This window comes from Melanerpes formicivorus, unplaced genomic scaffold, assembly GCF_026170545.1.
Source record: "Melanerpes formicivorus ecotype bairdi unplaced genomic scaffold, bMelFor1.0.p_v2 SCAF_82, whole genome shotgun sequence".
In the NCBI taxonomy this organism is placed as follows: domain Eukaryota; kingdom Metazoa; phylum Chordata; class Aves; order Piciformes; family Picidae; genus Melanerpes; species Melanerpes formicivorus.
Genome location: NW_027142434.1, coordinates 1,171,454 through 1,196,759, shown reverse-complemented (window position 1 = coordinate 1,196,759; position 25,306 = coordinate 1,171,454). Strand labels below are relative to the sequence as shown.

The following is a 25,306-nucleotide window of genomic DNA, read 5'->3' as shown; positions in this document are numbered from 1 at the left end:
GAGCGAGCCTCCAGCCCCGGCCCCAAGAGAGGAGCGGGAGGCAGCGAGGGGCAGCGAGGAGCAGCCCCGGGCCCGCCGCGCAGGGGACGTTCAGGAGGTGCCGGTGCTGGACAGCTCCTCACGGCACCGCCCCCTGCCCGGGACCGCCCCTCCGCGCCGGTGTCGCCCCCACGGGCCGGTACTGCCCTCCCGAACCCGTGAACCTCTCCTCCCTCAGGGAACCTCTCCCCGCCCCGAGTGCCACACCGCCTCCCCAGCTCAGTGTCCATCCCCCAGGGCCGGTGCCACCCACCCGCCCGGTACCGCCTCTCCCGGGACCGGTGCCCCCTCCCCGAGCCGGTACCGCTCCTCGGGCCGGTGCCCCCTCCCCGAGCCGGTACCGCTCCTCGGGTCGCTGCCCCTCTCCCTCGGCGGAGTCATTCCCCGGATTTGGTGTCCCTCCCCTGCTCGGACCTGTGTCCCCCACGCCGTGCCGGCAGCGCCGTCCCCGTGCCCCCAGCCAGTGGTGTCTGTCCCCTTGGTGCCTGTGCCGCCCGCCCGCGGCCATCAGAGCGAGTCTGGCCAAGCCCGCCCAGGCTCACTCTGCCCCTCCGTCCTGCAGTCCCTGTTTGGGGCTGCCGCCACCTCTCCGGAGCCTGCTGCCATCTGTCCTCACAGCAGCGCTGCCTGTCGTGTCCCAGCGCCCTTGGGAACCGAGGCAGGGCTGTCCCGCCGTAAGGTGACACCCCCCTGAAACTCCTCCAGATGCTTCTGAGACAACCGTCTGCCCCGGGGGGAGGGGTTTGGGTTGTGCCGGGGGGGTCTCCTGCTCTCATCAGCTTCCCCACTCCCCTCGTGACACCATCGGCGGCCCTGTGACACAAGAGCCACTGGCACGGCACAGCCCAGGGTCTCTTTGCCATCCAGCACCATGGCAACATCTCCCTTTGCACCTCTTCAGGGCATCAAACCCTCCCCAAACCGTTCCCAAACCTCTTCAGAATCTCCCCTACACGTCCCCATCTCCTCAGCGCTGCCCTGGGGCCGAGGATCCCCCAGCACTGCACTAAGCCGTGGGCCAGGAGCCGTCCTACAGCCCAGGTGCAGGCTCTTGGGCCAGCGACGTTTGGATAAACTTCTCCCGGAGCCGGTTGCATCATTTATGGAGCCTCGCGTTCCCGCCGCATCCCGGCCCTGGCCCTTTGCTCCCGGGATTTTGGAGCCAGAGCAGATGTCGCAGCGTCTGCGCTCGCCTCCGCCCTGCGGAAACAAACCCCCCTGGGCCTCGACCCCTGAAACCTGGAAGCCCCCGACGCGTTTTGGCTCTGCCGGCGGAGAGGCAGCTGGGCGGCGGAGCTGCGAAACGCATTAACACGGCAGATGCTGTCGCCTTCGCACGCAGACGTGTGGGGTGCCATGGCCCCCCCCGGGGGGCCATCATCTGCTCCTGTCCTCCCATCCCGGCACGGGCGGCTCGACCCCGGCAGCCCCAGCGCTCTCTAACAGGACCCTCGCTGCCTGTTTGCTTCTTCCACACTCAGCCCTCCAAGCCTGCGGCGGGCGGAACAGGGTCTTCGGGCCACCCAAAAAGAGTTATTTTCCCACCCTAAAGCAGGTTATGGATTTAGAAAGCACCCCAAGGATTGTGGGGTGGGTAACAGGGGGCACAGCAAAGGGATGAGGTGAGTAATGCTGGGGCAAAAGGGTGTGCAGAACACTGCCCAAAGCTGGAGCTTCAACCCCGAGAGCAGACACGGAGCTGGGGTGCTGTGACCGTGTTCCTCCCTGCAGAGCAGACAGGCTCCAAGCTGGGGCATTTTTCGATGCCAAATCTGCTTCGGGCAATGAAGCAGGCGAAGGAAAGGCAATTCATGGCTTCGATCCCCAACTGAATCATGCCTGGTCTCAGCCCTGCCTGGTCCCCGTCATGCTTGGTATGAATCATGCCCAGCACAAGCAAAACTTCCTGCAAAACTGTCTGCTCTTACCTGGGCACAGAGGAGGAGCGTGCCTCAGCCCGGCACCCTCTCGTGTCACAAACAGCTCTGCCGCTCCTGCAGCCAGGGCGCTTCCCGGCAGCGCCCGCCCCGGGAGCGCTCCGGCTCGGTGGCACTCCAAGGGCTTTCCCTCGGGACCAGTGGCTGTTTGCAATGGAAAGCAAAAGCTGCGGGGAGCCCTTAATGGGATGAGTGGATTTTCCAGTGAGCTGCAAATCCGCAGTGGCTGCTGGCAAACACCTCCCAGCTCGGGTCTTAGGGGTTTGCAGCCATCCCCACACTGCCATCGCTGCCAGGCTGCGGTGACAACACAGTCCCGAGGGAGCCACATCCCTGGGGCTTATCAGAACAACCCTGAGTGTGTCCCCGATTGTATGACTCTGACACCAAAGTCCTCAAAGAGCCGAGGGCTGCCACTTATGTTTGTGGCTGGAAGAGATGGGCAAGGGCTGGCACTGCCTGCCCAGGCCCTGGTACTCCCCCATGAACTGCAGAGCGGGCAGCAGCTCTGGTCCCACCACCTTCAGACACCTGCAATTAAATCTCCTGACTCCCAAGGGCCACAGCTCTAGAGCCACTCTGGGGGCTCAGCACAGTGGGGGCACCTGGCTTGCCTGGAGGTGAGTTTGAGTACCTCTAGGGTTATTTAATTGTTGGAAAAGGAGGCTCAGGGGAGAGCCTCTCACTCTCTACAGCTACCCCAAAGGAGGCTGGAGCCAGGTGGGGGTTGGTCTCTCCTCCCAAGAAACAAGGGATAGGACAAGGGGCAATAGCCACAGCTTGCACCAGGAGAGGTTTAGGATGGACATGAGAAACAATTTATTGCCCAAAAGGGTTGTCAAGGCCTGGCTCAGGCTGCCCAGGGCAGTGGTAAAGTCCCCATTCCTGGAGGGGCTTCAAAGCTGTGGAGATGTGGTGCTGAGGGCCATGGTTCAGCGGTGCCCTGGAAGTGCTGGGTTAAGAACTGGACTTGATTATCCTAAAGCTGTTTTCCAACCTAAACGAGTCCATGGCTCCATGATTCTATGATCCTGTCTGCCCGTGCACACTCCCACCCCACCCTTGCCCACCACGGGCTGGATGCCCCAATGCAGAGCCCAGTCCTCAGAGCCAGCACGGAGGGAGGGGACAGAGCCCAGCGTGGCGAGGGGCAGGGCACAAGAGGGATAAAAGGTGGAGCAGGAGCCAGGAGTTCTCGGCCGGCCCCGAGCCGGGGGAGTTTCCGTGCCGGAGGTGACGCCGCTGGCTGCATCCGCATGGGCCCCGCAGCCGCGTCCGGTGGGAGCCGAGGATGAAGGTGGGGAATGAGCACAAACCTGACTCCTCCAGCTCCCATCTCCGCTGCTCCATGGGAGCAGGAACGGCAGAACCCAGGCAGATAGTGGAAGGCAACTCCAACATTGGCTCCCACCCCAAAGCCACTCCCTGCAGCACGGTCAGGACCTCCGGAGCCCAAGTGCCACATCCCGGCAGTGAGAGGATGCCAAGCTGCCAGTCCCACTGCCCCAGCTGGCCCTGGGGATGGGTGGCTTGTCCCCTCCTTGGAGAAACCTCAACCCCTAGTGCCTGCAGAGCTGTCAGTCCCTGCACTCCAGATTCCATCCCCTCTGTGACCAAATCCTGCCCTGGCACATGGATGGTGTGAGGGCAGCTCTGGCAGCAGGGACATGGTTCAGCCTCAGCCACGGGGGCTGCAGTGTAAATCAAGCAGGATAAAGAACTGCTGGGTGTCCAAAGATGGTGCCACCATGCTTACATGGTGACACAGGGTGACTGCAGGTGACTCTGCAGGTGGCAGAGTGGCAGCCACGCTGCCAAGCCAAGGGACAGGGCTTGGCAGGATGCGACCCTGCATGAGGTGACATGCAGACACTCTGGGTGCCCCCAGGAACCCAGCACTGAGATGGGGCAACTCAGAGCCCACTAAAACTTGCCCAGCTGACAGCAATGGTGCTGCAGGTGGCTCAAGGGCTGTGCTAGGATGGGGCACTGACCAGGCAGGTCTGAGCAGTGCAGGGAGATCAAACCCTGCAGCCAGCAGCAGCTCCACTCCATCTCCTGATCCACACCCCCTCATCAAAGCTCCTAACCCTGCCTCAGGTTGCTTAGGGGAGGGGTGATGCAAATCCTGCTTTCTCCAATTGTTGTCACTTCCCACGATGGTGGCAATGAGTGGAGGGTGCCAGGGGCTTCTCCAGCCCTTCTCACCCCCAGCATCTCCTACTCCAGGCAGTGGCTCCAGCAGCAGTGTCTCCTGTCACCGCTGGACCCCCCGGAGCAGCTGGCACAGGCCTTGGTACAGCTTGCTTGGTAGTCAGCGTGGCTTGAGCTGTGCCAGCAAATGCACTGGGAAGCTGTCAGAGCCTGCTGGGACAGGCTGGTGGCTGCTCTGTCACCTGGGAGCCTTGGCCACAAGGGCACATTGCTGTCCCATGGATGACTTCTTGTCCAGCAGGATTCCAAGGTCCTTGTCAATGAGCCTCTTCCAAGCAGGTCAACCCCTAGTCTGCACTGGTGCCCGGGGTTGTTCCTCCCCAGGTGCAGGACTCCACACTCATTCTTGTTGAACCTCATTAGATTCCCCTTTGCCCAACTCTCCAACCTGTCCAGGTGCTGCTGGATGGCAGCACAGCCTCTGCTCTGTCAGCCACACCCCCAGCTCGGTACCACCAACAAACTTGCTGAGGGTCCACTCTGTCCTCTCCTCCAGGCCGTTGATGAAGTTAGTGAATAAGCCTGGCCCCAGTGCTGACCCCTGGGGAACACCAGCCCGTGGGGAACACCAACCCCTGGGGATCACCAACCCCTGGGGAACACCAACCCTGGGGGTCACCAACCCCTGGGGAACACCAGCTCCTGTGGAACACCAACCCCTGGGGATCACCAACCCTGGGGAACACCAGCCCCTGGGGAACACCAACCCTGGGGATCACCAACCCCTGGGGAACACCAACCCCTGGGGATCACCAGCCCCTGGGGAACACCAGCCCCTGGGGAACACCAGCCCCTGGGGATCACCAACCCCTGGGGAACACCAACCCCTGGGGAACACCAACCCCTGGGGAACACCAGCTCCTGTGGAACACCAACCCCTGGGGAACACCAACCCCGGGGAACACCAACCCCTGGGGAACACCAACCCCTGGGGATCACCACTGGTTACAGGTCTCCCATGGACTCTGCAAGGTTAATCACAACCCTCTGAGCTCTGTGGTTTAGCACAGCCCAGCCAGGCCCAGTGGCAGCCTGGTGGTCCAGGCTGGGGCTCCTGCAGCCAGCCCAGAAGGGGGCCCTGGGGGGCTGCAGTGGCTCTGCTGGGGTTGAAGGTCCAGCTAGCCCCCAGGCTCAGTGGTTACCTGCCCCCTCCCCCCGCCTCCCTCCCCTGCCTTCCCACATCCCAAGCCCCAGGTCCCCCACCCCCGCCCGGGCTCGCTCCTGCCGCAGCCGGAAACATCTTTTTCCTGTCGGTGGGGCTGCGGCGCTGGGGGGGTGGCAGGAAGAAACCTCCTGCCCTGGAGGGTTATTTATAACCTGCTGCTGTGGGGCCAGCCAGACTGCCCCAGTGTCCCCACTTGCACCCCAAACCCTGCTCCAGCCCCATCCCCAACTCCATCTCCATCCCTGACCCCATCCATTTCCATTCCCATTCCCATTCCCAATCCCTGTCCCACCCTCATCCCCATCCTATCCCATCCCCATCCCATCCCATCCCCATCCCATCCCATCCCCATCCCATCCCGTCCCACTCCCCAGCCTGGTTCTCTTCCCCACACACCAAGACCCGGCCTGGACACCTCTTTAGCAGAAGGATGAGGCCCAAGTCCTGCAAGGGGACAAACTTTCCCTCCCACCCACCACCAGAGCTCACCCAGCCCCACACTCCCCATCCCACCCTGGCACCCTGGCACCTGGTTCCCTGTGCTAGGGGAGTGCACAGGGCCAGGTCTGGGTCATGCCCACACCCCAGGAGCCTTCTGCCCCATCCAGTCCTAGGAAGACAGCGAAGAGCAGCTGAGGCCTGGGGCTGGCAGCACAAGGAGGATACCAGGGCAGCTGTGGGTTGTGAGCTGGATGAGGCTCCTGGGGAGCTGGGGGGCACACCTGTGGGCAGGGCAGGCAAAGCAGGCAGCTCCTGCCCACCCGCTGAGGCCGCAGGCAGCCCCGCACCCCCCTGGCACCACTTGGGCAGCTCCTCAGTGCGCGCAAAATGACTCAGCCAGGATCCGGCCAGGCCAGCCGGGAGCTCCTGACTCAGCTTCCCCAGCTCCAAAACCTGGGGCTCTGACCCCCCCCTCGTAACACCACAGACCCCAACACACTGCCCCGGGGGGTGCAGGGGGCTCCCCCCAACCCTGCGATCCCCTTGGGACCACCGGCAGCGGCGGATGTCAGCAGGAGCAGCTCCAGCAAATCCCTAGGGGGCATCAGCAGCCCCTCAGCAACCCTGGGCAGCCCCTGCCTGCACGGGGCCCGGGTTGCCCGCTCGGGGCCCAGCGGGGCAGGCAGCAGCGGCGGCTGTGGGCCCTGCAGCCCGGCACACCCAGGCTCCCTGGCTCTCCTCCCAGTTGTGTTTTTCCTAGGTGAAATCCAGGGAAAGAGGAACCCCGGCGCACGCACGGCACGGGGCTGCGCCACGCCAGCCCCACGCCGCCGACAATTTAGGGTCCCCACGGGGGGCGTGAGCCCTGCCCAAATCACCTCCGAGCTTCTCCCTGGCTTGTGCCATCCTGCTTTGGCCACAGTGCTGGCAAAGCTAGGCTGTGGCAGTGTCAGCTCCAGGGAAGCCATCCTATATGGGGTCTGGGGATGCCACCCCAGGGATGCTCGTCCCCCCAAGATGGTCAGGATGGCAGAGTGTCCCTCGAGTGGCAGAGCATCCCCATGGTGCCCAAGCACCCAGGAGAGAGAAGCCATCACCCCTTTGCTACCAGTGAAAGCAACAGTTTAAAGCAAGACAAAGTCCCTGCTGCCCCCCACAGTGTCCCCGTGCCGTGTCCCCAGGCATGGAGCATCTGGAGCCACATGGCCCTGGGCAGCCACTTCGGGAGCACCCATGGGTGCCCACAGCACCTTCCCATGCCTGAAGTGAGGGCAGCCACCACAAGCTGCTGGCACCAAGGAGGGGAGATGTTAGGCAGCACGACCTGTGTTTCCCCGCCCCAGGCCAGCTCTCTGGAGAATGTCCCCTTCTCTCGGCAGCCCCCGTGCCTCAGTTTCCCCTGCTCACCCCCTGCTGCCCTCCCCAGGGCTGGTTGCAGGGTAAGGGGGAGTGGGCACTGGCCTCCAGCTGCTTCCTGCAGCCCCTCTCTGCGAGAACAGAGATGAGGTCTGGGGGACGCTAGGGGACACCGAGGCACAGGAACATACCAGCCCGAACGTGCTGCCCCGAGCATTGCTCCACTGCCTCTGAAACAGAATCTCCGCGGTGAGGTGGGGACACGGGGGAGATGCCCCGACGGTCAGGCTACGACAGCCCCCAGTCCCTGCCAAGACGTCCCCTGTGTCACCACTGGTCCCAGCAACACGACTCCCATGCCTCGGTCGCCACCGGGGTGTCCCCCATGGCCTGCCGTCGCCAGCTAAGTGCCTTCTGTGCCTCCCTGATCCCCAGCAGAGTGTCGCTGTCATCACTGACCCTCACCAGGATGTCCCCACTGGCCCCGCAGGATGTTCCCCATCACCCCGGCCCCACCAGGGTGTCCCCTACGTCACCGCTGGGCTCCGTCAGGGCGTCCTACATCACCCTCCGTCCCCGGCGGGGTATCCTCCGTGTGTTCCCGGTCCTCACCGGGATGTCCTCACCACCGCCCCCTGTCCCACCGGGGTGTCCCTCACCCCCCCGCTCCCCCCGGGGCAGAGCTCAGCGCCCGGCGCGGCACTCACCGCTCGCTGCGCCCCGTCCCGGTGCCGCCGCCGGCCGTGGACTGCCCGCGGGACCCCGCGCCGGGCCGGGGGAGGAGTGGCGCAGGCTGCGCCCGCCCCGGCGCTCCGGCAGCCCGCGGGTGCCCGCCCCGGCGCGGAGAGCCGCCCCTGCCCGTTTCGGGAAGGCCCCGCCCGGGCCTCTGCCTTCAGTGCCGCCCGGCTGCAGGGTCGCGGTGCCCGGAGCCAGCGGCAAAGCCCGAGCCAGGGAGCCCCCAGGGACCCTTCGCCCCACATCCTCCCTGGACCCCCCTGACCGATGGAATCCCTCCCCGATCCCCTCCATGGATCGCCCCGTGGGCCTCTCCCATGTCCCGTCCCCAGGACTCCCGACAGGGAGCCTTCCACAGGCTCCTCTCGGATTCCCCGCGGAGCCCCCTCCTCCATGGATGCTCCCCCGTGGATTTCCTTGACCTGTGGGTTCATCCCTCCTGGCTACCGGCCCCCGCTCCGCGATCATTTGTGGGTCCCTCTCATAGATCTCCCAGGATCCCTTTCCCCCCCCCCATCGAAAATGTCCTCCTACCCCTCAGTTCCCCCAGACCCTCCATGGATCCCCACCCAAAAGTGATCCTGGATCCCTCCCCACAGTCCTCCCTGCCACCCCACTCTATGGGTCTCCCCATCGATCCCCACGCAAAAGCCATTCGGGGATAATTTCCCCCAAATCCCCCTATGGATCCCTTCCTATGTCCCTCCCCGACCCTCACCCTGGATCTCTCCATGAACTTGCACTATGGATTCTCCTCCCCATGGATCCCTGCCCTGGATTCCTTCTCCCTCAGATCCCTCCTCCCCCTATAGATCCCCCCTCCTCTCATAGATCCCCTAACCTGTCCCACCCCTGGCCCCGGCTATGGATTCCCCCCCAGATCCTTCTCCCAGCAATGCCCCCCATCCAGGATTCCCCTGTATCTCCTCTCCAGGAATCCCTGCCATGGATCCCCCGAGCCTTCCCATGACTCCATGGACCCCCTCAAATCCCTCCTGCCTTCATGGATCCCCCCATGAATCCCCCACATGGATCCACTGACCCTCCCCAGAGCCCCACGGATCCCCTCAGACCCCTCCTGTCCCCCATGGATCCCCCTCCATGGATCTTCCCCATGGAACGCCTGACCCTCCCCAGAGCCCCGTGGACTCCCTCAGACTCCTCCTGCTCCCCACGGTTCCCTCCTCCCACCATGGCTCCCCTGTCCCTCCCCCGGCCACCCTCTCTCCGCTGTCTCCCGGGTCCGCCCCTGACGCCCCTCCCCCTCACACTAGCCCCGCCCCACCGCGGATGCCCGCCCACTCGCTCAGCTCCCCCGCCCTGGCCCCGCCCCTCTGGCAGCCCCGCCCGCCCCAGCCATGGCTGCCCCGGCGCGGGACGTGGCCTCCGCTTGCAGCGCGGGCGCGTGGCGGCTGCGGCACCTGCACCTGTCCCTGCGCGTGGCCTTCGCGGCGGCGGGCGCGGGGCGGCTGCGCGGGACCGTGCGGCTCGAGCTGTGCTGCGCGCGCGAGGGCGCGGGCCCGCTGCGGCTGGACTCGCACCCGAGCGTGGCCGTGCGCGGGGCCGCGCTCCTCACCGGCCCCGCGGACGGCGCCGGGGACGGCCCCGCCGGCAGCCCCCGCCAGCCGCTCGCCTTCGAGAGCCGCCCCTTCGCCAGCTACGGCAGCGCCCTGCACATCGACCTGCCCCAGCCCCTGCGCGCCGGGCAGCTTCTCACCGTCGAGATCGACTATGAGGCGGGAGAGGGGCCCGGGGTGAGCGGGGCGGGGGGCGGCGGGGACAGCGGGAGGTGACGAGGTGGGACGGAGGAGCTGGAGAGTGGACAGCGGGAGTGGAGCCCAGCATGTCTAGCAATAGGACAAGGGGGAATGGTTTGAAGCTGAGCCTTAGTCTGGAGCTTGGGAAGAACTTAGGAGGTGGTGGAGTCGCCGTCATTGGAGGTGTTCAGGAGGAGACTTGCTGGGGTGCTTGGTGCCATGGGTTAGCTGTTTGGGTGGTGTTGGATTGGTTGATGGGTTGGACACCATGATCTTGAAGGTCTCTTCCAACCTGGTTTGGTTTATTCTAATGAAGGTTTATTCTAACTTCCGTAGGAAGGTGATGAGGCTCAGGCTGCCCAGGGAGGCTGTGGCTGCCTCCTGCCTGGGGCTGCTCAAGGCCAGGCTGGATGACGCCTTGAGCAGCAGAGTCTGGATGTGAGGTGTCCCTGCCCATGGTGGGGAGGTTGGAGGAGATGATCTCTGTGGCCCCCTCCAGCCTGAGCCGTTCTGGGGTTCTGAGATGGTTCTGTGAATAGGGAGGGACAAGGGGGCTGGGGGAGCTGCCAGTGGAGGGGTTGGGGGAGCTGAGGGACACTGGGTCTGCGGCAGGCAGAGTCCCCCATGGTGCACCCTAGGGAGAAGCCCCTTCCCAGTTCCCTCAGCAGAGAGCACACATGGGTGAGCAGCTGGGAACACCTCCTCACCCACCCTGGGCACAGCCCTCACCCTGGGCACAGCCCTCACCCTGGGGTCTCTCCTTTCCCTCCTTCCACCCCCAGGTGTGCTGGCTGGCCCCCGAGCAGACAGCAGGGAAGCAGAAGCCCTACCTGTACACACAGGGCCAGGCCGTCCTCAACAGGTCCTTCTTCCCCTGCTTCGACACCCCCTCAGTCAAAAGCACCTATTCTGCCACAGTGAAGGTAAGCAGTGCCCTTGGTAGCAGGGCTGCAGACCCACCCACCCCCACCCCCCCAAAGCAGGAGCAAACCCTCCCCAGGTCTGTGGCTTCTGCTCGGGGGAAGCTGCCCCCTGCCTCTCAGGGCACAGCCTGGGGCATCACCTCGGTGGCACTGCTGGGGCCCTGGTGCAGCACAGCACACGGAGGGGAGGCTTTCACACTGGCTTCAAACCATCCACCCCAGTCCCCAGCAGAGAATGCACTGAGAGAGAACCCTATTACAAGAGGGATGTGGAGGTGCTGGAAGGTGTCCAGAGAAGGGCCACAAAGATGATCAGAGGGCTGGAGCACCTCTGCTGTGAGGACAGACTGAAGGAGTTGGGGCTGTTCAGTCTGGAGAAGAGAAGGCTCTGAGGTGACCTCATTGTGGCCTTCCAGGATCTGCAGGGGGCTGCAGGAAGGCTGGGGAGGGACTGCTCAGGATCTCAGGCAGTGATAGGACTAGGGGGAATGGAATGAAGCTGGAGGTGGGGAGATTGAGGCTGGAGGGGAGGAGGAGTGAGAGTGGTGAGACCCTGGACTGGGTTGTCCAGGGAGGTGGTTGAGGCCCCGTCCCTGGGGGTGTTTAAGAGCAGGCTGGCTGAGGCTCTGGCCAGGCTGATCTAGTGTGGGGTGTCCCTGCCCATGGCAGGGGGGTTGGAACTAGATCCTTGTGGTCCCTTCCAACCCTGAATGAAACTATGAAACTATGAAACTCACTCATCCTCCTGCTTTTCTCTGGATGAATACCAGCAGACCCCAGGGGTCTTCCTGCTGCTCTGCAGCTGTGTGTGGTGCTGGGCTCGGTGCTGTGCAGTGGCATGTGAGCAGGTGCCTGTGCTGGCCAGCAGCCTGCTGAAAGCTCTTCTCTGCCAGGGGGAAGTGGCCCAAGTACCCTCAGTGCCAGCTGTTGGGATGCACTGGGTGCTGAAAGCCCTCTGCTCTGCTTGTGCTGCTGTGTTTGGCTGAGGATTCCTGTACTTAGCACAGAATAATGCCTCTAATTAGCAGAGAAAGCCCTGGCCTTGGCCTGCAGCAGCCCGAGGGCAGTGGGATGTCTGCTGTTTGTGAGGCAGCAGGAGGGGGACTGGGGTAAGCTCAGTCTGGGGGACACAGCTGGAGGAGGAGGAGGGTGATGCTGGGTCACACTGAGCCCTGATGGTGGTGCCAGGGCTGCTGGGCTTCCAGGATGGAAGGATCAGCCACTGGTCCCCAGGTTCTTGCATGAGGGTGGTCGTGGGGGGACACCAGTGCAGGGCTGCCCTGGCATGCTGGCTGGCCATGGCCAAGGCAGCTGCTTACCAGTGTGACACTGGTGATGGCACACAGTGGCTTCAGCTGGTGCTGCCAGAAGTGATTTGCTTTGCCTCTTGCTGCAGTTTTCACCCATAAAGCTCTGGCAGCATCCCCTTGGCAGGTGAGTGCAGGGTTGGCTGTCACAGAGCCCCAGTGTGATGCTCTGCATGGAGAAAGCCTTATCCTGGGTGGCACTGCCAGGGCCTGTGGGAGGACAGAGACCTGGGCTGCCAGGGCTCAGTCCAGGCTGCTGCATCAGCCGTGGGTTCTGCTTTGGCTTGAGAACAGGAAGCACAAGCTGTGGTGTAAGGAGTGGGAGGGGAGCTGGGTCTGAGGGATCTGCATCCTTTGCCCTTGCAGCACCTGCAGCTCCAGCACTTTCTTATCTTGCTGGCACCTTGCAGGGCTGCTCCAAGTGTCCTGGTGCTGCACCCAGGCCGTGTTTGAGCCCCGGTGCTGTCGCAGGGCTGCAGTTGTGATCCCCAGGTGGGGCTCAGGGTGCTCCTGCTCTGCACCCCAAAAGCTGCAGTGCAGAGACCTGGCCAGCTGCAGTGTGCTGGGACACCTCGGTGTGGCAGGGTGCCCTCGCTCTGTACCTCATGGATCTGATGGATGTGTTCCCCTCTGTGCCCAGGTCCCCGAGGGTTTCACAGCTGTGATGAGTGCCACCAGCTGGGAGAAGCAGAAGGACAACACCTTTGTCTTCAAGATGTCCCAGCCCATCCCCTCCTACCTGATTGCTCTGGCTGTTGGGGACATTGTGTCTGCTGAGGTTGGCCCAAGGCAGGTGGCTCTGGAGGAGACCCAAGAATTAAGTCCTGGCTGCAGGAGCTGTATGGTGAAGCTGCTGTGCCCTGCTGTCCCACGCCCTGCTGTCTGGTGGCAGCTGCCTGCTGCCTGTCCCCACGCTGCTGGGCTCTGGAGAGCAGGGCAGGCTTGGAGGCCCCAACAGAAAGCATGACCTGGTCAGCCTGTGTCTGCCATGCTGCATCATCAGCCTGCAGCCTCTCCTGGGTGAGGGGAATCTTGCTCCTCAGATCCAGGAGGAGCCTCACTGCCAGGCCTCAGGCTGTCCCCAGCTCTGCCCCTCTCACCCCTGTTCAGCCAGGGTCCCACATCTCTTCCCAAGCCTGCTGGTTGGTTTGGGCTTGCAGCAGTCCCAGCAGCCATATAAAAGCCCTTTGAGATTCAGAGGAGGGAAGCAAGGGCAGCAGTCTGCACTATCAGTCAGTCTCATCAGCTTCCTTTATCAGCAGGCTTTTATTTTGCTGTGGGATAAGCACTGCAGCTTTTCCCTGATGAAGCAAGAGGGTAAAAGTCTGCCAGTGATTAAAACTTCCTCTTGCACTCTCTTGGCCAGGAGCTGTGTCTGGGCTGAGCCCTGCCTGATCGAGGCTGCCAAGAAGGAGTACGATGGAGTCCTTGAGGAGTTCCTGGTGGTTGGAGAGAAGCTCTTTGGACCTTATGTTTGGGGCAGGTACAACTTCCTCTTCCTGGACAGCTTTGTTCCCTGGGGGCACATCCCTCTGTCCCCAGCCCTGCTGGCAGGAGGGGCTGTGTCTGCCTGGCCTGGTTTGAGGCCAGGCAGATCCTCTCTTGCCCCTGAGAGGGGCAGGAGAATGGCACTGATCACACCAACGGATTGCAGAAGTGATGGGGAGTTCAGATGGAAAGCAGAAGCTACAAAGCACAGTGACCCCAAAGCATACAGGGTCCCCTGTAGCACACCCACAGAACCCCAACACTTCCCCTCTCCCCACTTGAGGGTACACCCAACACCCCCAGGGCTCTTTCTCCCCCCACACTGCTAGGCTGGTCTCATCTGGCCAGGTCTGAGACTGCCTTCTCCCCCCCTTCTCCTCCTGGCATTAGGCCTAGCCAGGCCTAAGAGGCCTTGAGATGCTCCCCCACTGTTCCCTGATAGGGAGCATCTCCCAGGGCAGCAGAGAGGGAGGAAAGAGGAAGAGGAGGACTCTGCAGATGGGTTTGTAGGGCACAGGACATTATGGGTAGGAAGCACACAGCTTCCTGTGCACACCTGCTGGGCTGGACACCGGAGGTGTAACCTGTGTGGCAGGAGCAGGAGGCAGCCAGGCTGAGCTGCCAGCCTGCCCCGTGCCACCCTCTGCCCCTCAGGTACGACGTCCTCTTCATGCCACCCTCCTTCCCCTTCGGGGGGATGGAGAACCCCTGCCTGACCTTCCTGACGCCCTGCCTGCTGGCCGGCGACCGCTCGCTGGTGGACGTCGTCATCCACGAGATCTCCCACAGCTGGTTTGGCAACCTGGTGACCAATGCCAGCTGGGCAGAGTTCTGGCTGAACGAAGGCTTCACCATGTACGCCCAGCGCCGCATTTCCACCCAGGTGTACGGTGCGTGGCCAGGCCTGGCTGTGCCGCGCCGCCCTGGGGCTTTCCTCTCGGGAACGGAACTGACTTTGCCCTGGGGAGGTGGATGGAGCCCCCACAGCCCTCTGCCAGCAGTGGGCACAGTGACCCTGCCTGGCCCCACCTAGGAGGGCAGGCTGAGGGAGCTGGGGCTGTGCAGCCTGGAGAGGAGAAGTCTCCAGGGAGACCTTAGAGCTGCTGCCAGGACCTGAAGGGGCTACAAGGAAGGCTGCACAGGGACTGTCCCCAAGGCCTGCAGGGACAGGCCCAGGGGCAATGGCTTCAAACTAGAGCAGAGCAGATTGAGATTGGATGTGAGGAACAAGTTCTGCAGCAGGAGGCTGCTGGAACACTGCAGCAGGTTGCCCAGGGAGGGGGTTTGAGGCTCCAGCCCTGGAGATCTTCCAGGTGAGGCTGGAGAGGGCTCTGGGTGACCTGACCCAGTGGAGGATGTCCCTGCTGAGTGCAGGGGGCTGGGCTGGATGAGCTTTGGAGAGGTCCCTTCCAGCCCAGCCCATTCTGTGATTCTCTTGCCCCCACAGCTCCCTTGGGAGCTGATCCCAGCCACGCTGTGTGGCAGTGACATGGTCACATCCTGCGCTCCAGGCACTCCCAGCGCTGTTTGCTTCATCCAGATGGATTAGAAGGGCTCCAAAACCCCCTCGCTGCCCAGGGGCTGGGGTCCTGTGCTGCCCTGCTGCTCCCAGGGCCTTCCATTTCCTGCTCCCCCAAGTTCCCCTCCTGGAGCAGCCCCTGTTGTGCTGGCAGCATGCAGGGTGCTGTCTGGAGCCTCCAAAGGCCTCCTGCTTGTCCCTGCCAGGCTCAGCCTACACCTGCCTGGAGGCGGCGACGGGCAGGGCGCTGCTGCGCCAGCACATGGACAGCACCGGGGAGGAGCATCCCCTGAACAGGCTGCGGGTGGTCATCGAGCCAGGTCCGAGCCCTGCCCCGGCCCGGCGCGGGGGACAGGCCGGGGAGGGGCTGCTGCGGGAGGGGGGGGGCTGCTGCTGGAGTGGTGGGGCTGCTGCTGGAGTGGGGGGGCTGCTGCTGGGGGCTTGTCCTGCTTTGGGTGGGGGGTCCTGCTTCTGGGGGGGAGTCCTGGGGGGGGGTGTCCTGATTTGGGTGGGGGTTCCTGCTGCTAGGGGTGTGTGTCCTGCTGCTAGGGGGGGGAGTCCTGCCCCTGGTGGGGGGTCCTGCTTCTGGGGGGGGAGTGCTGCTTTGGGTGGGGGGTCCTGCTTCTGGGGGGGAGTCCTGGGGGGGGGGGGTGTCCTGATTTGGGTGGGGGTTCCTGCTGCTGGGAGGGGGTGTCCTGCTCCTGTGGGGGGAGGCTTGCTGCGGGAGGGAGTCCTGCTGCTGGGGAGGTGATCCTGCTTCTGAGGGGGTCCTGCTTTGGGTGGGGGTCCTGCTGCTGGGGGGGAGGTGGTGTCCTGCTGCTGGGGGGGGGAACCCTGCTGCTGGTGGGGTGATCCTGCTTCTGGGGGGGGGGAGTCCTGCTTTGGGTGGGGGGTCCTGCTGCGGGGGGGGGAGTCCTGCTTTGGGTGGGGGGTCCTGCTGCTGGGGGGGGGGAGTCCTGCTGTGGGAGGGGGTCCTGCTGCTGGGGGGTGATCCTGCTGCTGGGGGGGGGAGTCCTGCTTTGGGTGGGGGGTCCTGCTGCTGGAGGGGGGGGGGGCTGCTGCTGGGGGGGTGTCCTGCTGCTGTGGGGGGAGGCTTGCTGCGGGAGGGGTCCTGCTTCTGGAGGGGGAGTCCTGCTTTGGATGGGGGGTGCTGCTGCTGGGGGGGAGTTCTGCTTTGGGTGGAGGTTCCTGCTGCTGGGGGGGGAGGCTTGCTGCAGGAGGGGGACCTGCTGCTGGTAGGGTGATCCTGCTTCTGTGGGGGGAGTCCTGCCTTGGATATAGGGTCCTGCTGCTGGGGGGGGGAGTCCTGCTTTGGGTGGGGGGTCCTGCTGCTGGAGGGGGGGGGCTGCTGCTGGGGGGGTGTCCTGCTGCTGGGGGGGGAGGCTTGCTGCAGGAGGGGGACCTGCTGCTGGTAGGGTGATCCTGCTTCTGTGGGGGGAGTCCTGCCTTGGATATAGGGTCCTGCTGCTGGGGGGGAGTCCTGCTTTGGGTGGGGGTTCCTGCTGCTGGGGGGGGTGGGTGTCCTGCAGGAGGCTGTGCTGCTGTGCAGGAGGCAGTGGCAGGCAGGAGGCAGTGGCAGGCAGGAGGCTGTGCTGCTGTGCAGGAGGCAGTGGCAGGCAGGAGGCTGTGGCAGGCAGGAGGCTGTGCTGCTGTGCAGGGGGAGGCAGTGGCAGGCAGGAGGCTGTGGCAGGCAGGAGGCTGTGCTGCTGTGCAGGAGGAGGCAGTGGCAGGCAGGAGGCTGTGCTGCTGTGCAGGGGGAGGCAGTGGCAGGCAGGAGGCTGTGGCAGGCAGGAGGCTGTGCTGCTGTGCAGGAGGCAGTGGCAGGCAGGAGGCTGTGCTGCTGTGCAGGGGGAGGCAGTGGCAGGCAGGAGGCTGTGGCAGGCAGGAGGCTGTGCTGCTGTGCAGGAGGCAGTGGCAGGCAGGAGGCTGTGCTGCTGTGCAGGGGGAGGCAGTGGCAGGCAGGAGGCTGTGGCAGGCAGGAGGCTGTGCTGCTGTGCAGGAGGAGGCAGTGGCAGGCAGGAGGCTGTGCTGCTGTGCAGGGGGAGGCAGTGGCAGGCAGGAGGCTGTGCTGCTGTGCAGGAGGAGGCAGTGGCAGGCAGGAGGCTGTGCTGCTGGGCAGGAGGCTGTGCTGCTGGGCAGGAGGAGGCAGTGGCAGGCAGGAGGCTGTGCTGCTGTGCAGGGGAGGCAGTGGCAGGCAGGAGGCAGTGGCAGGCAGGAGGCTGTGCTGCTGTGCAGGGGAGGCAGTGGCAGGCAGGAGGCAGTGGCAGGCAGGAGGCTGTGCTGCTGTGCAGGGGAGGCAGTGGCAGGCAGGAGGCAGTGGCAGGCAGGAGGCTGTGCTGCTGTGCAGGGGGAGGCAGTGGCAGGCAGGAGGCTGTGCTGCTGTGCAGGGGGAGGCAGTGGCAGGCAGGAGGCAGTGGCAGGCAGGAGGCTGTGCTGCTGTGCAGGAGGAGGCAGTGGCAGGCAGGAGGCTGTGCTGCTGTGCAGGAGGAGGCAGTGGCAGGCAGGAGGCTGTGCTGCTGTGCAGGAGGAGGCAGTGGCAGGCAGGAGGCTGTGCTGCTGTGCAGGGGGGAGGTGACTGCTGCTGGCTCTCCTGCAGGGGTCAATCCAGAGGACACCTACAATGAGACTCCCTACGAGAAGGGCTTCTGCTTTGTCAGCTACTTGGCTCATCTCGTGGGGGACCAGAGCAAGTTTGATGCCTTCCTCCAGGTCACTGTGGGGAGGGGAGGGGAGGGCAGGAGGTGTGAACCAGAGGTGTTCACAGGGGCAAGGGAGTGAGGGCAGGGCTGGGCCCTGTGCTGGCAGCAGGAGGTGGCAATGCTCAGAGGTGTCCTGGGGGCAGCCCTGAAGGGGGGAACGGGGCCGGGGTGGGCTTGGCAGTGCTGAACCCCCAGGAGGTAGATGACAGGGAGGGCTGGGCAGCATGGCTGGGGGGCAGCTTGGCTGGGGGGCAGCTTGGCTGGGGGGCACCTGTGGCATCCCCCCTGGCCCTCCCCCCAGGCCTATGTGAACCGCTTCAAGTTCCAGAGCATCACCGCGGACGACGCCCTTGGGTTCTTCCTGGAGTACTTCCCAGAGCTGAAGGAGAAGGGAGTGGACTCCATCCCAGGTCAGCAAACACCTTCCTGGCCAGGGGACCCCTTTGCCAGCCAGCACCCTGCAGGCATTGGAGCTGTCCTGTGTCCCCTGCACACCCCGAGGCTGCTGCTGCCCTGCAGGAGGAGGCTCAGTGCTGGGCAGCACAGGGTCAGGCTGGGGTCTGGGCTCAGCCTAACTTCCCCACACAGCTCCAGTCCCTGCTCTGCACTCAGGTGGTGGTGCCCATGGCATTCCTGATGGAGAGTGCCTAGCACCAGTGTGGCTGGCTCTGCCAGCAGAGCCACTGGTGGGCACAGGGAGCAGGCTCAGGCAGTGACCGAGGCTCAGCCCTGCCCCAGGCTCAGCCCTGCCCCAGGCTCAGCCCTGCCCCAGGCTCAGCCATGCCCCAGGCTCAGCCATGCCCCAGGCTCAGTCTGTGCCCCAGGCTCAGCCATGCCCCAGGCTCAGGCAGTGTCCCAGGCTCAGCCATGCCCCAGGCTCAGGCAGTGTCCCAGGCTCAGCCCTGCCCCAGGCTCAGCCATGCCCCAGGCTCAGTCTGTGCCCCAGGCTCAGCCATGCCCCAGGCTCAGGCAGTGTCCCAGGCTCAGCCATGCCCCAGGCTCAGGCAGTGTCCCAGGCTCAGCCCTGCCCCAGGCTCAGCCATGCCCCAGGCTCAGTCTGTGCCCCAGGCTCAGCCCTGCCCCAGGCTCAGCCCTGCCCCAGGCTCAGCCATGCCCCAGGCTCAGCCATGCCCCAGGCTCAGCCCTGCCCCAGGCTCAGCCATGCCCCAGGCTCAGGCAGTGTCCCAGGCTCAGCCATGCCCCAGGCTCAGGCAGTGTCCCAGGCTCAGCCCTGCCCCAGGCTCAGCCATGCCCCAGGCTCAGTCTGTGCCCCAGGCTCAGCCCTGCCCCAGGCTCAGCCCTGCCCCAGGCTCAGCCATGCCCCAGGCTCAGCCATGCCCCAGGCTCAGCCCTGCCCCAGGCTCAGCCATGCCCCAGGCTCAGCCCTGCCCCAGGCTCAGGCAGTGCCCCAGGCTCAGGCATGCCCCAGGCTCAGCCATGCCCCAGGCTCAGGCATGCCCCAGGCTCAGGCAGTGCCCCAGGCTCAGCCATGCCCCAGGCTCAGCCCTGCCCCAGGCTCAGCCATGCCCCAGGCTCAGCCCTGCCCCAGGCTCAGCCATGCCCCAGGCTCAGCCCTGCCCCAGGCTCAGGCAGTGCCCCAGGCTCAGCCCTGCCCCAGGCTCAGCCATGCCCCAGGCTCAGCCCTGCCCCAGGCTCAGGCATGCCCCAGGCTCAGCCATGCCCCAGGCTCAGCCCTGCCCCAGGCTCAGGCAGTGCCCCAGGCTCAGCCATGCCCCAGGCTCAGCCCTGCCCCAGGCTCAGCCATGCCCCAGGCTCAGCCATGCCCCAGGCTCAGCCATGCCCCAGGCTCAGGCAGTGCCCCAGGCTCAGCCATGCCCCAGGCTCAGCCATGCCCCAGGCTCAGGCAGTGCCCCAGGCTCAGCCCTGCCCCAGGCTCAGCCCTGCCCCAGGCTCAGGCAGTGCCCCAGGCTCAGCCATGCCCCAGGCTCAGGCAGTGCCCCAGGCTCAGGCAGTGCCCCAGGCTCAGCCCTGCCCCAGGCTCAGCCCTGCCCCAGGCTCAGCCCTGCCCCAGGCTCAGCCATGCCCCAGGCTCAGCCATGCCCCAGGCTCAGGCAGTGCCCCAGGCTCAGGCATGCCCCAGGCTCAGCCCTGCCCCAGGCTCAGCCATGCCCCAGGCTCAGCCCTGCCCCAGGCTCAGCCCTGCCCCAGGCTCAGCCATGCCCCAGGCTCAGCCATGCCCCAGGCTCAGGCATGCCCCAGGCTCAGGCAGTGCCCCAGGCTCAGCCATGCCCCAGGCTCAGGCAGTGCCCCAGGCTCAGCCCTGCCCCAGGCTCAGCCATGCCCCAGGCTCAGGCAGTGCCCCAGGCTCAGCCATGCCCCAGGCTCAGCCATGCCCCAGGCTCAGGCAGTGCCCCAGGCTCAGGCAGTGCCCCAGGCTCAGCCATGCCCCAGGCTCAGCCATGCCCCAGGCTCAGGCATGCCCCAGGCTCAGGCATGCCCCAGGCTCAGGCAGTGCCCCAGGCTCAGCCCTGCCCCAGGCTCAGGCATGCCCCAGGCTCAGGCATGCCCCAGGCTCAGGCAGTGCCCCAGGCTCAGGCAGTGTCCCAGGCTCAGCCATGCCCCAGGCTCAGCCCTGCCCCAGGCTCAGCCCTGCCCCAGGCTCAGGCAGTGCCCCAGGCTCAGACAGTGCCCCAGGCTCAGCCATGCCCCAGGCTCAGCCCTGCCCCAGGCTCAGCCATGCCCCAGGCTCAGGCAGTGCCCCAGGCTCAGGCAGTGCCCCAGGCTCAGCCCTGCCCCAGGCTCAGCCATGCCCCAGGCTCAGCCCTGCCCCAGGCTCAGCCCTGCCCCAGGCTCAGGCATGCCCCAGGCTCAGGCATGCCCCAGGCTCAGGCAGTGCCCCAGGCTCAGCCCTGCCCCAGGCTCAGGCAGTGCCCCAGGCTCAGCCCTGCCCCAGGCTCAGGCAGTGCCCCAGGCTCAGCCCTGCCCCAGGCTCAGCCCTGCCCCAGGCTCAGGCATGCCCCAGGCTCAGGCAGTGCCCCAGGCTCAGCCATGTCCCAGGCTCAGCCCTGCCCCAGGCTCAGGCATGCCCCAGGCTCAGCCATGCCCCAGGCTCAGGCAGTGCCCCAGGCTCAGCCCTGCCCCAGGCTCAGCCCTGCCCCAGGCTCAGCCATGCCCCAGGCTCAGGCATGCCCCAGGCTCAGCCATGCCCCAGGCTCAGCCCTGCCCCAGGCTCAGGCAGTGTCCCAGGCTCAGCCCTGCCCCAGGCTCAGGCATGCCCCAGGCTCAGGCATGCCCCAGGCTCAGGCATGCCCCAGGCTCAGGCAGTGCCCCAGGCTCAGCCCTGCCCCAGGCTCAGGCAGTGCCCCAGGCTCAGCCCTGCCCCAGGCTCAGCCCTGCCCCAGGCTCAGCCATGCCCCAGGCTCAGGCATGCCCCAGGCTCAGCCATGCCCCAGGCTCAGCCCTGCCCCAGGCTCAGCCATGCCCCAGGCTCAGCCCTGCCCCAGGCTCAGCCCTGCCCCAGGCTCAGCCATGCCCCAGGCTCAGCCCTGCCCCAGGCTCAGCCCTGCCCCAGGCTCAGGCATGCCCCAGGCTCAGCCATGCCCCAGGCTCAGCCCTGCCCCAGGCTCAGCCCTGCCCCAGGCTCAGCCCTGCCCCAGGCTCAGCCATGCCCCAGGCTCAGCCATGCCCCAGGCTCAGCCCTGCCCCAGGCTCAGGCATGCCCCAGGCTCAGGCAGTGCCCCAGGCTCAGCCCTGCCCCAGGCTCAGCCCTGCCCCAGGCTCAGGCATGCCCCAGGCTCAGGCAGTGCCCCAGGCTCAGCCCTGCCCCAGGCTCAGCCATGCCCCAGGCTCAGCCCTGCCCCAGGCTCAGCCCTGCCCCAGGCTCAGCCATGCCCCAGGCTCAGGCAGTGTCCCAGGCTCAGGCAGTGCCCCAGGCTCAGCCATGCCCCAGGCTCAGCCCTGCCCCAGGCTCAGCCATGCCCCAGGCTCAGGCAGTGTCCCAGGCTCAGGCAGTGCCCCAGGCTCAGCCATGCCCCAGGCTCAGCCCTGCCCCAGGCTCAGCCATGCCCCAGGCTCAGGCAGTGCCCCAGGCTCAGGCAGTGCCCCAGGCTCAGCCATGCCCCAGGCTCAGCCATGCCCCAGGCTCAGCCCTGCCCCAGGCTCAGGCAGTGCCCCAGGCTCAGGCAGTGCCCCAGGCTCAGCCCATGCCCCAGGCTCAGGCATGCCCCAGGCTCAGGCATGCCCCAGGCTCAGGCAGTGCCCCAGGCTCAGCCATGCCCCAGGCTCAGCCCTGCCCCAGGCTCAGCCATGCCCCAGGCTCAGGCAGTGCCCCAGGCTCAGCCATGCCCCAGGCTCAGCCATGCCCCAGGCTCAGCCATGCCCCAGGCTCAGCCATGCCCCAGGCTCAGCCCAGCCTTGCTGCAGAGGAGATCCAGGCTTGGCAGGAGCTTTGCAGGCTGGGCCTGGCTCACCCCACAGGCAGGGTGAGCTGTTGCCACCCCAGCCCCTGCTGAGCCCAGGGTGGCTCAGTAGCCTCCCCCTGTCGGTCCTGCTTGTCCCCATCTCCGGTTTGCTGGTGCTGGGGATGCCCTCAGGGGGCAGTGGGGTGTCTGGGCAGCAGCACCCACCCTGGGCTTCACCAACCCAGCCCCAGCTCTCCTCCCTTGCTGGCTGCAGGCCTGGAGTTCGACCGCTGGCTGAACACCCCGGGCTGGCCACCCTTCCTGCCTGACCTCTCCCCAGGGCAGCAGCTGATGAGGCCAGCAGAGGAGCTGGCAGAGCTCTGGGCAGCTGATGGCTTGAACATGGAGGCAATTGAGGCTGTGGACATCATGGCCTGGAGGACATACCAGCTGGTCTACTTCCTAGATAAGGTCCTGCAGAAATCCCCCCTGCCAGAAGGTGAGAGCTGGGAGAGACCCCAGGGGGATGTGTCCTGGTCCAGCCACTTGGCCAAGGGACATGAGGATGCCTGAGGGGGGGTCCTGGTTGCTGGCTATCAGCCTAAACCCACTGCAGTCCAGCAGTCTGCTTCCTGGGGTCTGGGAAGGCTTCCTCCATGGTGGGGGCAGGGAGCCAGATGGGACACCTGCAGTGCCAGGAGGCATCCTGCTGTCCCCAGGCTGGCTCAGCTGGGCTGTCAGCTCCCTGTGTCCCCTCTCCTTGCACTCCCTGGAGCTCCCCACCCTCTGTGCTGGCATCCCAAGCCCCCAGGGGTGTGGCTCTGCAGGGCTGCCCAGCACAGGCCCCCTGGGCTGCTCCCAGAGCTGGGGGTGCTGGGAGGCTTGGGGAGGGTCCAGCGCTGGCCCAAGGCTGGGGGGAGCCCAGAGGCTTTGTAGCACAGCTGGGGTGAGCTCAGGGGGTCCCCTGGGAGCAGGGGCTGGGAGCTGGATGGTGATGGTCTCTCTGCCCAGGCAATGTGGAGAGGCTGAGCAGAGTGTACCCAAAGCTCTCCGAGTCCCAGAACGCGGAGCTGAGGCTGCGCTGGTGCCAGATCGTCCTCAGGAACAACCTGGAGGCTGAGTACTGCAAGGTCAAGGACTTCCTCCACAGCCAGGTGTGTCCCTGGGCAGCAGTGGCTGTGCCTGGCACGGGGGAGAGACAGGCACAGGGCACAGGACCTTCCATGCCAAAGGGCCAGGGGTTGGCTCTTGACAGACTCCCAGACTGGTTTGGGCTGGGAGGGGCTCTCAGGGATGCTCTAATGCAGCCTCCTGCTCTGGGCAGGGACATCTGCCCTGCATCAGGGTGCTCAGAGCCCCTCCCAGCCTGACCCTGAACCCTAACCCTCCAGCTATGGAGCCTGCACAGCTTCCCCAGGCAACCTGTGCCAGTGTCTCAGTGCCCTCATTGGGCAGCATTTCTTCCTCATCTCTTGTAAGCTGTGGGACACTGAGAGGCCACAGCAATCTCCCTGGAGCCTGCTCCAGGCTGAGCAACCCCAACCCTGTCAGCCTCTCTCCACAGCAGAGGGGCTCCAGCCCTCTGAGCATCTCCCTGGCCTCCTCTGGACCTGCTCCAACAGGTCCCTGTCTTCCTTGCACTGGGGACTCCAGAACTGGACCCAGTACTCCAGGAAGGAAGAGCCTCAGTGGGGCAGAACAGTGGGGCAGGATCCCCTCCCTGCCCTCACACTGCTGGGGCTCAGCCCAGGGCAGGCTGGGGCTGTGCTCAGTGCCAGCTCCTGGCCAGCTCTGCACCCCCAGCACCCCCAAGTCTTCCACAGGGCTGCCCTCCCTCTCCTTTTCTCCCTTCTCCTTCCCTCCCTTCTCCTTCCCTCCCTTCTCCTTCCCTCCCCTTCTCCTTCCCTCCCTTCTCCTTCCCTCCCTTCTCCTTCCCTCCCTCCTTCTCCTTCCCTCCCTCCCTCTCCTTCCTTCCCTCCCTCTCCTTCCTTCCCTCCCTCTCCTTCCTTCCCTCCCTTCTCCTTCCCTCTCTTCTCCTTCCCTCTCCTTCCTTCCCACCCTCCCCCCCAGCATGTGCTGAGAGTAGGAGTTGCTCTGCTCTAGGTGCAGGACCTTGCACTTGGCCTTGTTTACCCTGGGCCCACTCCTTCCCCAGGGTGAAGGTTTTCTGCCCTCTCCAGGAGCTGCAGTGCCAAGGGCTGCCCATGGTGGCATTCTCCACCCTGTCCTATTCCTCTCTTCCCTCTCCCTGGCTGAGAGCAAGGCACTGTTGGAGGTGTTTGTGCCCTGGGGTGGGTGTGGGGCTGCTGGGGCATCACCCCACTGGAGCTGGGGGGGCTGGGGTGTCACTCCCTGCTGTGTCTCTGCAGGGGAAGCAGAAGTACACCCTGCCCCTCTACCGTGCCCTGTGGGGGGGCTCAGAGTCAGCTCGGGCCCTGGCCATGGAGACCTTCTCTGCCACAGCCTCCCAGCTCCACACCCAGGTCCAGAGCTACGTCAGGAGGATCCTGGGCTTGGAGGCAGCAGGGGAGTAGTGCAGCCTGGGCCCTGCTGCCCTGCAGGCTCTGCCTCTGCCAGCACCTCAGAGCTCTCTCCCTGCCTCTCCTTATTAAACTCTGTGGGGGTTTGCCTTTTCTGTGCCTTTCCTCTTGTCAGAACCCCCTGGGCAGCCTGGCTGTGCCTCCCTGCTTCCAGGAGAGGACCCTGGGCAGCCTGGCTCTGCCTCCCTGCTCCCAGGAGCAGCCTGGCTCTGCCTCCCTGCTTCCAGGAGAGGACCCTGGGCAGCCTGGCTGTGCCTCCCTGCTTCCAGGAGCAGCCTGGCTGTGCCTCCCTGCTTCCAGGAGAGGACCCTGGGCAGCCTGGCTGTGCCTCCCTGCTTCCAGGAGGGGACCCTGGGCAGCCTGGCTGTGCCTCCCTGCTCACAAGAGCAGCCTGGCTGTGCCTCCCTGCTTCCAGGAGAGGACCCTGGGCAGCCTGGCTGTGCCTCCCTGCTTCCAGGAGGGGACCCTGGGCAGCCTGGCTCTGCCTCCCTGCTCACAAGAGCAGCCTGGCTGTGCCTCCCTGCTCCCAGGAGCAGCCTGGCTGTGCCTCCTTGCTTCCAGGAGGGGACCCTGCCAGCCCTGGGCTGCCTGTGAGGTCACTCCAGGAGGGCACTTACTGGGCCCTGCTCTTAGTTGGCTGGGATAAATCCTGCTGGAGTGTGGCCAATGCCTCAAGTAGAGCATGACTTGAGGGCTTCCAAGAGCCAGGGTGGCCTACATGGGGCAGGGACGGTGGGAACAAGCCCAGGGCAGGGCAAACACAGGCTGAGCACAGCCCCAGAGGCAGCCTGGCCTGGGGCTGCAGTGCCACCAGCTGAGGGATGC

General features: G+C 65.5%; 2 protein-coding genes across 4 annotated transcripts in view; one reads left to right on the top strand and one right to left on the bottom strand.

Moving 5' to 3' along the window:
- Positions 1–8,121, bottom strand: part of NAV1 (neuron navigator 1) — a 104,624-nt gene extending 96,503 nt beyond the window's left edge. Inside the window, exon 1 of one of the 2 annotated variants that reach the window (XM_068164652.1) lies at positions 7,860–8,121. The gene's annotated coding sequence lies outside the window, so the exon portion shown is untranslated. The remainder of the gene's footprint in view (positions 1–7,859) is intronic. The other variant, XM_068164651.1, reaches the window with a different exon arrangement.
- A 1,124-nt stretch (positions 8,122–9,245) lies between these two features.
- RNPEP (arginyl aminopeptidase) lies at positions 9,246–24,574 on the top strand. 2 transcript variants are annotated; one of them, XM_068164679.1, is made up of 11 exons: positions 9,246–9,641; positions 10,427–10,567; positions 12,515–12,663; positions 13,241–13,357; positions 14,017–14,252; positions 15,088–15,201; positions 17,478–17,590; positions 17,882–17,990; positions 22,216–22,440; positions 22,953–23,095; positions 24,311–24,574. In XM_068164679.1, exons 1-11 carry the CDS (start codon positions 9,246–9,248, stop codon positions 24,473–24,475), a joined length of 1,908 nt encoding a protein of 635 aa, XP_068020780.1. In that variant the 3' UTR covers positions 24,476–24,574. The 2 variants fall into 2 exon arrangements, with proteins under 2 accessions (XP_068020780.1, XP_068020781.1); XM_068164680.1 differs by lacking the exon at positions 10,427–10,567 and having other exon boundaries at positions 9,581–9,641.
- The last annotated feature ends 732 nt before the right edge of the window (positions 24,575–25,306 follow it).